Raw genomic sequence first — 15,470 nt, forward strand, 5'->3', positions numbered from 1 at the left:
AAAATTTGGTAAAATCATTACTAGCTAAGTATTGTGTTGCTACCAAAATTCCCAGACCTTAACATTGTACTTTGCAGACATAAGAGAACATATTAATATTGTTGTGGAGTAACACACTTTTTATTTTAGTAATTTCTTTTTATGTTTCCTGCATATCATTCAGACACAATCTTGACCCTCGTTGGTCTCTTTCTTCTCTGAATGTAAATGAATGTGAATTCAGAATGAACAGCATGTTCATCCTTTATTCAGTGATCTTATTGTATTAAGAGTGTTACGTAAACAACGTTAATATCTCGCCTGTTGTGCACAAATATTCTGAACTTTCTGAAAAGCCATAAGTAAATCAGATTTTTTTTTATAGAGCACATTTTGAGTTGTTTTATTTTTAAGTTGACTACACTAAGGTATATTAAGTGCATTTTATTTAAACTTAAGTAATGTTTATTTACTTTGCCCAAGTTCACCTTACTCACTGTTTTTGAGTTGTAACAGCATGATTGAATTTGACTTTACTTAAATATATTAAGTGCTCACGTCGTTCAAGAAGTACTGTTTACTCAAATAATGCATGTTCAGCTTAAACACATGATAAGTTAACACAACTTGATAAAACTAAGTTGCTTTACTTAATTGGTTTCCTCACATTTTTAAAATAAACTTGTTAGAATTTACATATTCATGGTAATGAAGGAATATGTCACGCAGTGCATGTGGCTCATCGTTGAGTTTTTAATGGGTTTTACGCCTAGAATTTATATCACCAATAAATAAGTATTACCAGACTTGCACTGTAAAAAATTGCACCAGAATTTAGTTGAATAAGCTAATCTGTAAATATACAAGGTTTATTTATTCAAATTAATTAAACTTAAAATTACTTGTATTTATTTATAGAACACGTCGTAACTTAAAAACTTGAGTTCCCCTAATTTGACATCTTTTTACTTGACAGTTAAATCAACTTGTTAAATTAAGTCTCTAAAGCAACATGATCAACATATAAGCAGTCTTCCCATCATGCATTGTTACACTGCTAAAGATCTCTTGAGAAATTGTAAAGGGATATGTTTGTAATGTGTGTCAGTGTGACTGAAAAGTTAATTCAACTTAATATCTTAAGCTTATTGAACATGTTTTCTGTTTACCCTAACTTTTCAAATTCAAAGTTAACATTTTAAGGCAGCCCAAACTAACTTTTTTTTTAGGTTAAAACAAATCCTTACAGTTGGATGAAGTTATATGCATCCAATAAGTAAAGTAGCAGTCAGAGTGAGACAAACTGGTATTAGGGAAATGTAATAAGTTAGAAAGCTGTCAGTAACTGAGAGTGGGTAAGCGGGAGCACACCTGACGGATGCAGCTACTGGAGATGACGGAATATGACTGAGGATTTCTCTCTCAGTCCAGGTTTGACCGTCCTGTCTTTGCTCTCACTCTCCTCCGGTCAGCAGTCAACACGGACAGAGAGACTAGTTATCTTACTGTAAACAGAGCAGTCAGCTCCTCTCTGGTTGCCGCTGCACAAGTAGTTTTCAAGCAAACATGAAGATCAATCTATTTTTTAATCCCAAAAGTTTAAAAACACTGAGCTCTCTTTTGATTGTGATTTCTAAGTCATTGCTGCAGAGGCTTGAAATGCAGGAGGGAAAATAATGACTCTTTTTAATCCCAGAGCTTTGAGACACACTCTCTTGAGTTCCCCTCGGTCAGAGTCGGCATCAGACTGTTTTTTTTTTTCTTCCAGAGGCTCCAGTTTACCACCGACCCTCACATCCAGAGCTCCCCGGTTTTGAGCAGCTGTCTGTGAGCTCTGTGTCTCAGCTCCGCCTGGTCCTCTCGGCGCTCGGCAAAGCTCTGAGACTGACGCGACTGAAGGCAACTGAAGTCAAAAGTAACTGGGTGAGCTGACAAACTCTTGTGCTGAGCATGTTTTTTTTTTTTAATAAATGTATTTATTCAATTAGCATTCAAAATATACCCTCAACAAATACACAGAAGATTTGCCCCAACAACAAACAGGGATGAAGCTAATTAAAAAGATGTAGGCTGAAGCTCATGCTTATAATGCCTACCCTTTTTACAAAAACAACTTCAACAAATTAACTTCTTTAGCTACATGGTCTGAGTTACACCATAAGTCTTCAGGAAAAAAAGAAAACAAGAATAAAAAACAGACAAACTCTCAGACGTTACAAAAGTAAATATGTAAAGTTCCATTACAGTAATACAAGCAAACAACCAAAAGTTTCAGTATTTTCATTATTATGTTTTCTTCATACCCGATTTCTATATTTTTTTTATTAGTTTAGTTTTATACGTATTTTTAAATGAGGAAAGTGAACTACACATTTTTAATTCATCCTCACAACTATTCCACAAGTTAACACCTCTAACAGAAACACATCTCTACTTAATATTTGTTCTCAGTATTTGTAACCCTCAGATCGTACGACTCTCTGATTTCAAACAGCCTCTGAGTTCTGCGGCAGAGAAAATTGTGTGCTTTGTACATTATCTGTACCATTTGAAATTCAACTAAATCCTAAAATTTAAGGGTATTTAAATTGATAAACAATAAGTTAGTTGATTCAAGGAAGTTTGATCAATTTATAATTCTTATAGCTCTTTTTTGTAACTTAAAAATAGGTTGAGTGTTAGTTTTATATGTGTTACACCATATCTTCACACAATAGATCATATATGGAAGTAACAGAGAACAATAAAATGACTTCTTGTGAAGAACATCTTTTGTTTTATAAAGTATACCAATGGTTTTTGACATTTTAGTTTTCACATTATTTATATGTAGCTTCCAACAAAGTTTATCATCAATTATCACACCATGAAATTTGTTCTCATTCACTCTTTCTATTTCAGTGCAATTAACCCTGATTTTAACCTGGTTTTTAATTTGTCTGGTACCAAAAATTATAAACTTTGTTTTGTTCAAATTCAGAGATAACTTATTAACGTCAAACCAGGTTTTCAGTATATTTAATACATTTTCAACTGTAGTCAGAAGCTGTTCTAGGTTTTTTACCAGAGCAGTAGAGAGTGGTGTCATCAACAAATAAAACACACTTCAACAGTTTGGAAACATTGTAAATATCATTGATATATAACATGAATAATTTAGGGCCTAACACAGACCCTTGAGGAACCCCACAAGTGACCTTCAGTTGATTTGATTTTACATTGTTTAGTTGCACATGGTGATATCTGTCATCCAGGTAACTTTTCATCCACCTGTATGCTAACCCTCTTACACCATATCTCTCTAGTTTATTCATTAATATACTATGATCAGTAGTGTCAAATGCCTTTTTTAAATCTATAAAAAACCAACTCTGTTTGATAATTGCATTTTATAGCAACCTTTCCTGCAGGAGTTTTTGCCATTGATTTGGGGTCCTACTGAAGGAACACATGCATGCACAGCTGCACTAGAAGAACAGCCAGTAGGAGTCCCTGGTCTGAGAAGACCTGTGATTTGTTTAAATCTTGTTCTTGTTCTTTGAAACTTTATTTTCAATATGCTGAAAAGTTTTTATGAAATTATTTCTCAGTGATACCAAAACAGTATTGCCTACTCTAGCTTTAACTGAATGGATTAAACATTTTTTAAATTCAACTTGTAAAACAAATAACCATAAATAAAAATAGGACACGTGTCCTATTTATGTTATTTTAATTTTAGATTTTTTATTTCTATTATTATTTAATTTCTAATGCTGTCTCCTGACTGCATTCCAAAACAGTGAAAACTGTTTAAACATAAACATTTCAGTAAATCTATAACAGCCAAAATCACTCATTTTTGACATTGTAGTAAAACGTATTCCACATAAGATTTTATGTTATTATCTAATCAAATGAAACAAATGGATGGGATTAAATGGACCTTGTGGTGAAACCTTTTTCTCAAAATCACGTTATTTGTTCTGCCCAACACTTGCATATTGTTGGGTGTGATAAACTCTGCACCTATGAGGTTATGTTGCCTAAACTCTTAAAGTTCCAGAAGCTTATTCTAGCACAGTATTTATCATAGGTCAAACAGACAAAAGCACAACATTAGTTTCAATTTATTAATATCCAATTTATTTAATTTTTAGAGCAAACCAATCAAAAGTCCAAATTTGATTTAGTATTTTTTTTTGGAGTAGGAGAAAACCAGAGCACCTGGAGGAAAACCTACTCAGACACGGGGAGAACATGCAAACGCCACGCAGAAAGGCCCAGAGTGAACCCAGGACCTTTTTGCTATGACGTCACAGAGAAGAAAGTGATAGAGAGAGGAAAGAAATGGGGGGAAAAAATGAAATAGAAAAAATATTAAAAGGTCCCCTGTCATGGTTTTCTTATTTTTTTTTAAGAAAACAATGAGAAGGGAGAGAGAAACGCCGGATTCTCTTGAGGAGGGACGACCTTTTGGCCTCTGCTGCAGGATCTGTACCTGAGGCCTTGATTTCGTTGGTAACCTTGTCCTGTCAAATTGATTTAGAATTTTTTTGTAATAGGAGAAAACCCGAGCACCTGGAGTAAACCTACTCAGACAAGGAGAGAACATGCAAACGCCACGCAGAAAAGCCCAGAGCGAACCCAGGACCTTTTTGCTATGACGCCACAGTTCTGATGATTGAGCCACCGTCCTGCCCTTCAGAGAAGAAGGTGATAGAGAGAGAAAAGAAATGGGGGAAAAAAATGAAATGGAAAAAATATTAAAAGGTCCCCTGTCATGGTTTTCTTATTTTTTTCTAAGAAAACAATGAGAAGGGAGAGAGAAACGCCGGATTCTCTTGAGGAGGGACGGCCTTTTGGCCTCCGCCGCAGGATCTGTACCTGAGGCCTTGATTTCGTTGGTAACCTTGTCCTGTCAAATTGATTTAGTAATTTTTTGTAATAGGAGAAAACCCGAGCACCTGGAGTAAACCTGCTCAGACAAGGAGAGAACATGCAAACGCCACGCAGAAAAGCCCAGAGCGAACCCAGGACCTTTTTGCTGTGACGCCACAGTTCTGATGATTGAGCCACCGTCCTGCCCTTCAGAGAAGAAGCTGATAGAGAGAGGAAAGAAATGGGAAAAAATATTAAAAGGTCCCCTGTCATGGTTTTCTTATTTTTTTTTGTAAGAAAACAATGAGAAGGGAGAGAGAAACGCCAGATTCTCTTGAGGAGGGACGGCCTTTTGGCCTCCGCCGCAGGATCTGTACCTGAGGCCTTGATTTCGTTGGTAACCTTGTCCTGTCAAATTGATTTAGTATTTTTTTTGTAATAGGAGAAAACCCGAGCACCTGGAGTAAACCTACTCAGACAAGGAGAGAACATGCAAACGCCACGCAGAAAAGCCCAGAGCGAACCCAGGACCTTTTTGCTGTGACGCCACAGTTCTGATGATTGAGCCACCGTCCTGCCCTTCAGAGAAGAAGCTGATAGAGAGAGAAAAGAAATGGGAAAAAATATTAAAAGGTCCCCTGTCATGGTTTTCTTATTTTTTTTAAGAAAACAATGAGAAGGGAGAGAGAAACGCCGGATTCTCTTCAGGAGGGACGGCCTTTTGGCCTCCGCTGCTGGATCTGTACCTGAGGCCTTGATTTCGTTGGTAACCTTGTCCTGTCAAATTGATTTAGTATTTTTTTTGTAATAGGAGAAAACCCGAGCACCTGGAGTAAACCTACTCAGACAAGGAGAGAACATGCAAACACCACGCAGAAAAGCCCAGAGTGAACCCAGGACCTTTTTGCTATGACGCCACAGTTCTGATGATTGAGCCATCGTCCTGCCCTTCAGAGGAGAAGCTGATAGAGAGGGGAAAGAAATGGGAAAAAATATTAAAAGGTCCCCTGTCATGGTTTTCTTATTTTTTTTGTAAGAAAACAATGAGAAGGGAGAGAGTGGGAAACGGTTGCTCTATATTCCTGCCTTTGTGGGAATAGAGAGCAAGCGTTTCCTGACTCAAGTAGAGTCAGAGGTAGGGAGGAGAGAGGATAAATTGGGGTTATGAGGGTGAAGTAGAGTGATAGTAGAGATGGCGAGTAGAGTGAAGAGCCGGTCATTGTTCGATCTCACCAGGGGAACAGCAGCACAAACGACAGCAGAAACGCCGGATTCTCTTCAGGAGGGACGGCCTTTTGGCCTCCGCCGCAGGATCCTTACCTGATGCCTTGATTCCACTGGTCACCTTGTCCTGTAAAGATAAAACAAACAAAAACAAACAAAAGGTTAGTATGGAGATACAGAGATGGCAGATGAGATGAAGTTACAAATACACATTGTAAAGGTCCTGATTCTCATGCTTTCAGATCAATTGGACAAGTGAAGGAAGAAAAGATGGAGGCCTTGTTAAAACAATGCAGTTCCTGTTGCCTTTGACTGTAAAATACTCACCATGACACCTCCATATGAGCTAAACTATTCTTTTCTATGTAACTGACTCTTATCGTCTTTAAAATGGCCTCCCATCTCAAGTAAGCCTTGTGAAGGATTCCTGCTCTTCTCATCCTTAGTCTCATTGATAGCATTACTCACAATGTTAGAATCAAGGACTTATGATTGGAAATGATTCTTACCTTGTCATCCTGAGTATAAGCTGGGTTGTGTCCGGTGTCCTCTGATTTGTTGAGTAATGTCTCCATTTGTCTGTCTGAAACGGCTTGGATCTCATTTCGCTGTTTGCGACAGCACTTCCACCATCGCGACGTCTTCTTGTGCACTTTGATGGTCGGTACATCTGAGTCATTATTGACAGTCTGACCTGTCTGCTTTGAAACTTTACAGCCATGGAGGATGGTGTTAATTCCTGAGAGCATCTTCTTGCATGCTCTGCAACTGGAGAACTGGCACCAAGTTTTTTCATCAACAATGGATTCTTCGTCCTCGAGTGCTGGTGTGGCCACTGACGCGGCAGAGCTGATCTCATCAGTAATCTTTTTGACAACGATCGCCTTGAACTCGGGTGGTATTTTGATAGATGTTTCCACGCTAACCACATCACAGAAAGTCGTGCCTAAAGTGCTCCCCAAAGTCTGCTGGGTGTTCTCCTCAGTGATGTCAAATTTCATCCCAAGAAGCTCTAGGAGCAGCTGCTGCTTAAACTTCTCCATCCCACGAGGCCGGAAAGTGACACGTTTCTGACGGATGGCTTCCTTCAGTATGTCACTTACTGTCTGTAGAATGACTGTCAGAATGTCCACACACAAATCAAGTAGCTTGTTCTTCACGTTCATGTAATAAATTCCATGGCTTATTTCAGTCCGCTGCCTGAAAAACAATAAGAGAGAAAAAGGGAAAAAGTTAAAACAAAGAACTTAAAAAGCACACAACAAATATCAGTATTGTATTCAAATGTTTGTAGGATTTTCAATGATGGAATTAGAAAACTTACCTTTCTGAAAGGCCGTCAAAGAAGTCCTTGATTATGGGGTAAAAGACGTTTTGCAGGCTGGTGAACTGGGTTACTGCCAGAGGGACAGACCTTCGGTCTACTTTCTGAGCAATGATGATGACCTCACTGAAACCAGTTGAAACAGTGGGAGACATCTTCTCAAGAGATGAGGAGATGGATTTCAGTTTACTGCTGGCTGGTCCATCCTGTCCTAAGAGGACTAACGTTGAGCCCATCTTTGTCACAAGGCCTTCCGCCTCAACTACAGATCTTACTTCACCATGCCCCGTCTCCTGACGACACTGTACCTCCTGTGAGAAATCCATTGTGAGCTTCTCTGATAGGACAAAGCTTCGGTCTGCTTTCTCCACAGCACCGACGTTCTCACTGGAGACAGCTAATGTGATGGGAGACATCTGCTTAGGAGACAAACAGATTGATCGCACATCACTGCTGTGTGTCTCATCCACATTTTTCTCATCTCCTAGAAATGATGATGATGATGGTTGGGAGGCAATTGTGGGAAAGAGAGGGTTAGAGCTCACGTCTTCACTGCATATTGAGACTGTGGAAGGTGTTTTCTGAGTGACAGCCAATGAAGTCTTGCAGATATCTTTGTCGTCCTGCTGAGAAAGTGCATCGATCTCTGTGTCCTCGACCGACTCCGAGAAGACAGAGCTTAGGTCTCCTATTTGTGGAACTGTAGAGTCTGCACTGGAGCATGAGGATGAAAGGGCAGCTGTGTCCTCAGGACATGGAGATTTCAGACAGACAGAATCAGAGTCGTCTGTCGTCTTACCCAAATCCTGTTTTTCTGCCGGCCGGTCCTTTTTCCTTGATACCCATCTGACGCAAGTCTTCCACGTAGTCTTCATTTTCTTGTACATCTTGGTGGGATGTCTAGACAGAGGCTTCTTCTCTGTCCTGTCAGAATTGTAAGACGTTTCTTTACTGTCCGTTGCATAAAGTTCTACTTCTTGTTCTTGTGTTGAATCCGCCTCTGAAACCAGGTCCTCTTCTGTGTCTTTCGGTGCCTCTTCTCTGTACTCTGCAAACACTCGCCGGAGTTTAAAGAACGTCTTCTGGTGCCTTTCCAGCTTTTGCTGAAAGTTGCAAGCATCCGAGGATTCACCCTCAGACTTGGCGCGTTCCTCCTCAGCTTTCCACCTGGAGATAGATTCTAACAGCTCTCTAACATTGTCAGAAGCCAGCTCCAAGGTGTCTGAGACACACCTGTCGGCAATATCAGAGAGCTCTAAGGGCAGCGGGGAAGATTCTGTTTCATGTCGTGTCGCTCTGTCTTCTGCTGCCTTCTCCATTTTATCTGGATCTTCGATCATTGTATTCTGTTGGGAAAAAAAAAACACACAAATTGGGAAACTGTTAGATATTGGTAATACTAGTACAAGTGTTGTATGTAAAATATCGAAAAATGTGCAATATTAGTAAAATAGTGGTAAGCAAAGTAGTTAAAAATTGCACTTGAAAGGAAAATTCACCACTTTTCATGTGACTATCTGATCAGTTTTGATGGTAAATGTGGTCAATTGAAGAAATAAAGGTGGTGCATGCTATATTACTGGTGTGTTAAAATGCTGATTTTAATACTGTAAATAATAAATAATATTATAATAAATGATATAATACTATAAATAATTAAGTTATTATTTTGTCAGTCAAAACAAGGCAAAGATAACAATCATTCACACCCTCTGGGTACCCAGAGGTGGGGGCTAGAAATTCAAGCTGATAGAAAAAGTGCTAAATTTTCCATTTAAGTGCAGAACTTGAGTAAATATACTATATGATTGGTTTAATGATTAAACCTACCTTCTGTTCTGAAATCTTTTCTTTAAAGTTCTTCTTCTCTTCTGTGTTGTTCGTTGTATCAACCTTTCTGTCTTCAAAGTTTTGCCTCGAAGTCATAGTGCGTGGGTGTCTTTGTGTGGCTAAAATGTCTTTGAGTGCCTGGGAGTGAATTAAGATTTTGATGTTTTTGACTTTGATGACATCATCACAACAGATGACACACATACATTCCACACACACACGCACACACACGCACACACACGCACACACACACTGATAGAACCTTGATGACATCATCACAACAGATTCCACACATACATTCCACACACACACACACACCCGCGCACACACACACACACACACACACACACACACGGAATACTGATGACATCACAGATCACCATTTCATTTTCAATTTCAATTTAAACTTTATTGACAAATTTTAGAATTAACATGTTGCCAGAGCAAAAAATAATAAATCTTTATAGACAAAACTTACAATATAATATACAGTAAATATTAAATGTTAAAAGTGAAGAAAAACAGGACTATAAAAAATAAAAAGAGCAACAAAATAATAATAAATCTTAAACTGAACTATCTGAGAAAATGTGGTTTTGTTTCTCCTTTTCCATACACATTAAAAAAAGTGAACTTTGTGAGTTGCTGAATTAAATAAGTGCTCCTGTCCAATGTTTAATTAACATGTCTGTGTTAGCTTTGAAACCCTAGTTCACTTTAGTAGGTTTAACTTAAACTGGAGACTTGTTAAAACCAAAAAGTAATTTAAGTAATTTATTCATTCATTCAACCTTTATTTAAACTCGGAAATACATTGAGGTAGAGACCTCATTTACAATGTAGCCAAGTAAAACAATAGAAAATAAAAGCACTTAGAACTAGAAAAGCAATTTCTGAAGAAATTGCGGTTGTGAATGCCGCAAGCTGAAGCCAAACTGCAATGCTGCCTTGAATAAAATAAAAGTCTGAAAGATTTGAATGTTTGAATGTTTGTTGAAAGGCTGACGCCTATGGAGGACTAAAAGTGCCAAAATTAAATAAATAAATACATCATTAAATAATTAATTAAATAGGTCATTAATTAATTAAAATTGGAATTAAATACATAAATGTGTTATTAAATGTGTCATTCATTAAAATACCAATTCATTTTAGGTAAAAAACATATATTATTATTTCACTAATTAATTAATTATTTCATGGTCCTTGTGTTGCAGTAGATCATGAATTTATTTTATCTGTCAACCTCGCCCATCAAAGTTGGTGGGCGGGGCTAACGTGAATCTAGTCAAATCCACTACTTTGGTCCGCCTTGAAACCGAAAGTAGAAGAAGAAGTCTTTCTAAACATGGCAGCTGTGTTGATGGAGGATCTCGGTGAACTTTCTAGAGAGTTGGTAAGAGATATTTTAGACCTTGCAGAGTATGTGGAAGCAGGACCTGCTGACCCTGAGCATGTAGAGTGTAAAGCAGAGGAATTTATTGAAGTTGTTGGAGTTATTTCCGCACTTTCCGACCAAGATGTTGACTGTAGAGTGACTGCAAATTTAGAAGAAGTACTCCGCCGCTTTTCTGGTACCAGGGCGCAACAGGAGCGCACACAGGGACCAGGGCGTTTGGCGTTTGACATACCGAGGGCAGCTCTGGAACATCACGTTCTTTGTGGATTACCAGCCTGTCAAATTGCAGCAATGCTCAGAGTGTCAAAGAGGACCATCAGGAGGCACATGCAGCAATACAGTTTAAAGTATTTATACTAAATTCATGTGTTTTCAGTTTATGAATTGCCAGTCTCATCCACTCAGAAAGGATATTGCATTTAGTGTATTACTAGATGCTAATGTTTTTTCTTTGTGCAGAAAGACAGACCTGTATTCAGCTGTGAATGATGAGGAGTTGGACCGTATTGTAAGTGAAGTCCACAGAAGACATCCAAACACCGGCTACAAGCTAATGCGTGGTCATCTGAATGCAAGAGGTGTGCGTGTTCCAAGTGAGTATAATATGGGCAATATTTAACGATAAACAGTACAACATCACTACCTCTCATGTGATATTGCTTTTATACCAAAGTTCAACCACAGATTTTAGCAATGCTGAGTAAGGAAATGTTAATAGAGGATGATGAAATAAATGATAGGTAGGCTATGTTATGTAACCATATTTATGGTTATTTATTTTATTTTCCTCCCCTCAGTCTCAAGACTGCAAGAGTCTTTATGCAGAGTTGATGCAGAGGGAGTCTACATGAGATGTCTAAGACTGCGTGTATTAAGACGACGGCAGTATTCTGTTCCTGGCCCAAACTCTTTATGGCATATAGATGGCAATCATAAGCTCATCAGGTCAGTGATACTAGCAGATAAACAATGCCTCTTTCTATAGATGTCATTAGAATTGTTTTACAATAAAGTTGTGCCTTTTCAGGGTTTTTCCTGGCTCAAATTGAGGCAGAGGTGGTACCATCCTGACCATGCGCCATGACGTGCATGTATTCTGTAAATTCAACTGACTCACTTTCTTTTACAGGCAACATACTTTAGGTTAAGAGTTCCAATAAGAATATGACTATTATCATGTTAAAGCATTCATTTATTAAAACTATATACATACACAAATCAGGTGCCAACTTTAAATTGAAAGTACACTTTATCCACACATCTCGCAACCAGACACAGAACATTTCAGCCTCCTTTTTTTCATTCTGTAGAACCTCCTCATGCACTCCTTGTAGTCCAAGGCCTCCTGGTCTGGTCCATCAATGGCCACCTTACAACAGACATCCAAGTGCCTCTCCTTCAGTCTGTTGCACAGAGGTGTCTTCAAATTAAACAAAACAATTCATCATGCATTAAGTATTTTTGTATTTATTCTGATACAGACAGGAAGAGTGATAGTGTTTTCAATCATATATTACAATTTTGAGTGCAGAGAAGAGCCTCTCCACATCTGCAGTCTGGACAGGGGCTGTGAGGGCGATAGCAGCTGCAAGGCTTAGGGTGGAATACAGCTCAGCAGATTCTGCAGATACAAGCCACAGAAGCTCCTCCTCCAGGGATTTGGTCTGAATAAAAGCAGTGAAAACAAAGATGAATGAAATTATTCAGTAAAACCAGACTGTTGTGGTGGTGATGCAGTTAAAGTAACTTAATATATAGTACCTTCAGATCAGGACTCCCCACTCTCAGTCTGTATGAGCTCCAATCAGACAACAGGTCAGACTCCCACAGTCTTGGAAACTCCTCAGCCAGTGTCCTCATCTCAGCATCCCCATATTCTGTACTAGAGTTGGCTCTGTGTTTTTGAGAAGATCTGGAAAGAGGAATAAATAATAATGTTTCAATCACGTACACGTTGGCTTTGTGTTGTTATGCTCCTAATTGGAAACGGATTTAAGTACCCTCGCCTCGCAGTGGCTGATTTTGCCTGCCATATCTGCAATGCTAAAAATCATAAACGTTACTCTGACACGGAGGAAACTTTTTTTTAAATAAACACGACATGCTTGGATGCAAAAAAAACAAGCAATATTTACCTGTTTGTACCATCCGCCAGGGAAAATCAGGACGCCGATAGCACCAACTAGCGGGAAAAAACTGGAAAAACATCAATAGACGTGCGTCTTTTGAAGCTTCTATAGCACACTGCAGGCGTCAGATTTAACATTCCATCACCATAAAACCAGCAATATTATAGGAAAAGGTCGTTATTTATATGCATCTGTTTATTTATTTAGTATAACTATTAATAATAGTTTATGTCTTTAATAAAATATTGTCCTATGAGGGAAAAAAAATCCTCATCTTTTTTCAGGTCCGTCTATGTAATGACTAAACGGTGCGCAATATTAATGTTTTTGTATTAAGAAGGTTTCGCCCAGTTCACACCTGTGAGGATGTTTTAGACCACAGCAGACAGCAAACTGCACACCGACACACAACGAGGAGATGAAGAGGGCGACACTGAGTGTGGACAGTTCATAATGATTTAAAATAATGTTGCGAAGTGACAAAGCTTTCATGGAGGAGACGAGCGTCTGTCTGTCTGTTACTGAGACAGATATTTTAGTCAGGGAATTGTACAGTAACATCAGGATTTATCATCAAAAAAGTTTTATATCAGTCAGCACTTCACACATGCTCCCTCTCCCTCCTCTCTGCTGTCCCTCTCTCTCCTCCTGCGCAGTTATGATCAATCGGCAGGGAGTAATTAAGTATTTAAAAGTAAGCAAATCAGACTGTGAGCAAAAAAAAAAATACACACGCCACAAAAGTGTTCAATATTATGTTTCATGATCATAAAAAGTTTTTATATCAAGTCGGCGCATCTGTCCATATTCACACGCTCTCTTCCTCCCTCCCTCTCTCCTGCTGTCTTTTTTTTTTTTTCCCTTTTTTCTTTTACCTGGTTTCAGGTGGAGCTAAAGCTCCATCAGCACTCGCTCCTTATGTCCATGCCTTTTTTTATTCCATTTAACTCTCCCCAAACTCGAACTGCAGCTGCAGAAAAAAAAGCCCTGGTCCTCATTTGACGCTCCAAAAATCGAAACAAGTTTGGAGTGCGAGCGTCAAGTCACTTTGACACGCGTCAAGATGCTTTCAGTGCATGTTCTGCCATTTAGAACAATGGGTGTGTTTCAAATCGCGAGCGTCAGACGCCTTTAGTGCGTTTTGGCCTTTACGATGTGTTGAGCGATATCTATCGCTCTGGCTGGGGGCAGCACAAAATTAGCTGGAGGCGACCGCCACGCAATTTTGAACGCAGGAAAAACCCTGACTTTTTGTGTTGACAATTGCCTGACAGGTGGAGCTTTGTTGCCCATGGTGGGGTGGATGGATTCAGTCGTTTAGTTGTCTACCTGACTGTGGCTGGCAATAACAGAGCTAGTACAGTCTTACAGAGCTTTATCGCTGCTGTTGAGCAGTACGGGCTGCCATCAAGGGTATGGTCTGATAAAGGGGGCGAGAATGCAGATGTAGCAGAATTCATGATCAGGAGCAGAGGTACCGACAGGAATTCGCACATCACAGGCAGAAGTGTCCACAATCAACGGTAAATAAATATGTTTGGCAACTAGGCTCACACAAGCAGCATACTAGTTGAATGTACTTCTTTAGCATATGTCACACATAAATTAACACCTTGTCATTTTTTTTCCTAAACACAGAATAGAAAGGATGTGGAGAGATGTGTATGAACATACCCTGGACCTCTTCTACCAGATCTTTATTTCATTGGAAGATCAGGGAACACTGAATCCAGACAATGAAGTCCATCTTTTCACACTGCACCGGAGCTTCCTTCCACTAATCCAGCAAAGCCTCGACTCTTTCAGGGATGCTTGGAACTTTTATGGTCTTAGAACTGAAAGGAATCAGTCACCACAGCAACTCTGGAGAAGATACAGAGAGCAAGGCCCTATGGAGGATCCTACTGAGGTTAAAGAAAGATAAACTTTTAACACTTTAAATGTCTGTTCCTCCAAAGGAATTATGGGAGAAAATATTTTACTTGAAACAGAGGTTATATCATCTTCAAAGTCTCCTGAGCTTTCAAAGATCAACCTCTGAACTGTAGTTTCTATTGTGTATACTATGCATAACTGTACTATTTTACAAAACTGAATAGGCAACATTTAATTTCTCACCGACTTGGTGACCAAAAATGACCATCTTAAATATTTTGTGTAATGATGTGTCAGACTAGTTTAAGTACAAGATTGGTCATGCTTGTCCTCCATTCAGGTTTATGAAGACTATGGGATCGACTGGAATGGACCTCACAGTCTTCATGGAGGCACTGTGTCAGTCCCCGAGGTTCAGCTGGCCTGTGAGGTCTCGCTGGAAGAGGTTGCCATTTTACCAGCTCCAGGAGTTTCTGTAACTGATGCACTTAGATCATATATAGAGACTGTGCAAGTTTTATCAAGAATCATAGCAGACTGATGTCCAACCCATGCTTTTATTTAGCATCTTACAACTAGCAAGCATAAACTGAAAAAATGTGCTTTCCTTAAAAAAAAAGGAAAAAAAAACAGTTTTACTTCGAAGCTCTACCATAATCATTGTTAAGATCTTGTAAATGCACTTCATGCACAGCTCCACTCCTTTTCTTCCTGTCTCATTATTGGCCACAGAATGAATAACATGAATGATGTTCTGTTAACACTGAAAGATGAAGATGCAGAACTGTTTGGTGTCAGTAAGTGGAAAAAATATTTTGAATAAAACCATTATCAACTACTGCACAGTATT

At 38.9% G+C, this 15,470-nt stretch overlaps 1 protein-coding gene and 1 long non-coding RNA gene across 2 annotated transcripts; one reads left to right on the top strand and one right to left on the bottom strand.

Moving 5' to 3' along the window:
- The first annotated feature begins 11,448 nt into the window (after window positions 1–11,448).
- On the top strand, window positions 11,449–15,161 carry LOC146331122 (uncharacterized). Its single transcript, XM_084742889.1, has 4 exons — window positions 11,449–11,561; window positions 14,020–14,268; window positions 14,384–14,654; window positions 14,961–15,161. The coding sequence occupies exons 1-4, from the start codon at window positions 11,464–11,466 to the stop codon at window positions 15,159–15,161; spliced, it is 819 nt and encodes a 272-aa protein (XP_084599015.1). The 5' UTR covers window positions 11,449–11,463.
- Window positions 11,678–12,821, bottom strand: LOC146331123 (uncharacterized). Its single transcript, XR_014772424.1, has 3 exons — window positions 12,752–12,821; window positions 12,134–12,528; window positions 11,678–12,036 (listed from the first exon to the last, which is right to left on the bottom strand). It is a non-coding gene; the product is annotated as an uncharacterized LOC146331123 (long non-coding RNA).
- Window positions 15,162–15,470: the final 309 nt, after the last annotated feature.

Source organism: Lutjanus erythropterus, chromosome 2, assembly GCF_056507025.1.
Source record: "Lutjanus erythropterus isolate fLutEry1 chromosome 2, fLutEry1.hap2, whole genome shotgun sequence".
NCBI classification, from domain to species: domain Eukaryota; kingdom Metazoa; phylum Chordata; class Actinopteri; order Lutjaniformes; family Lutjanidae; genus Lutjanus; species Lutjanus erythropterus.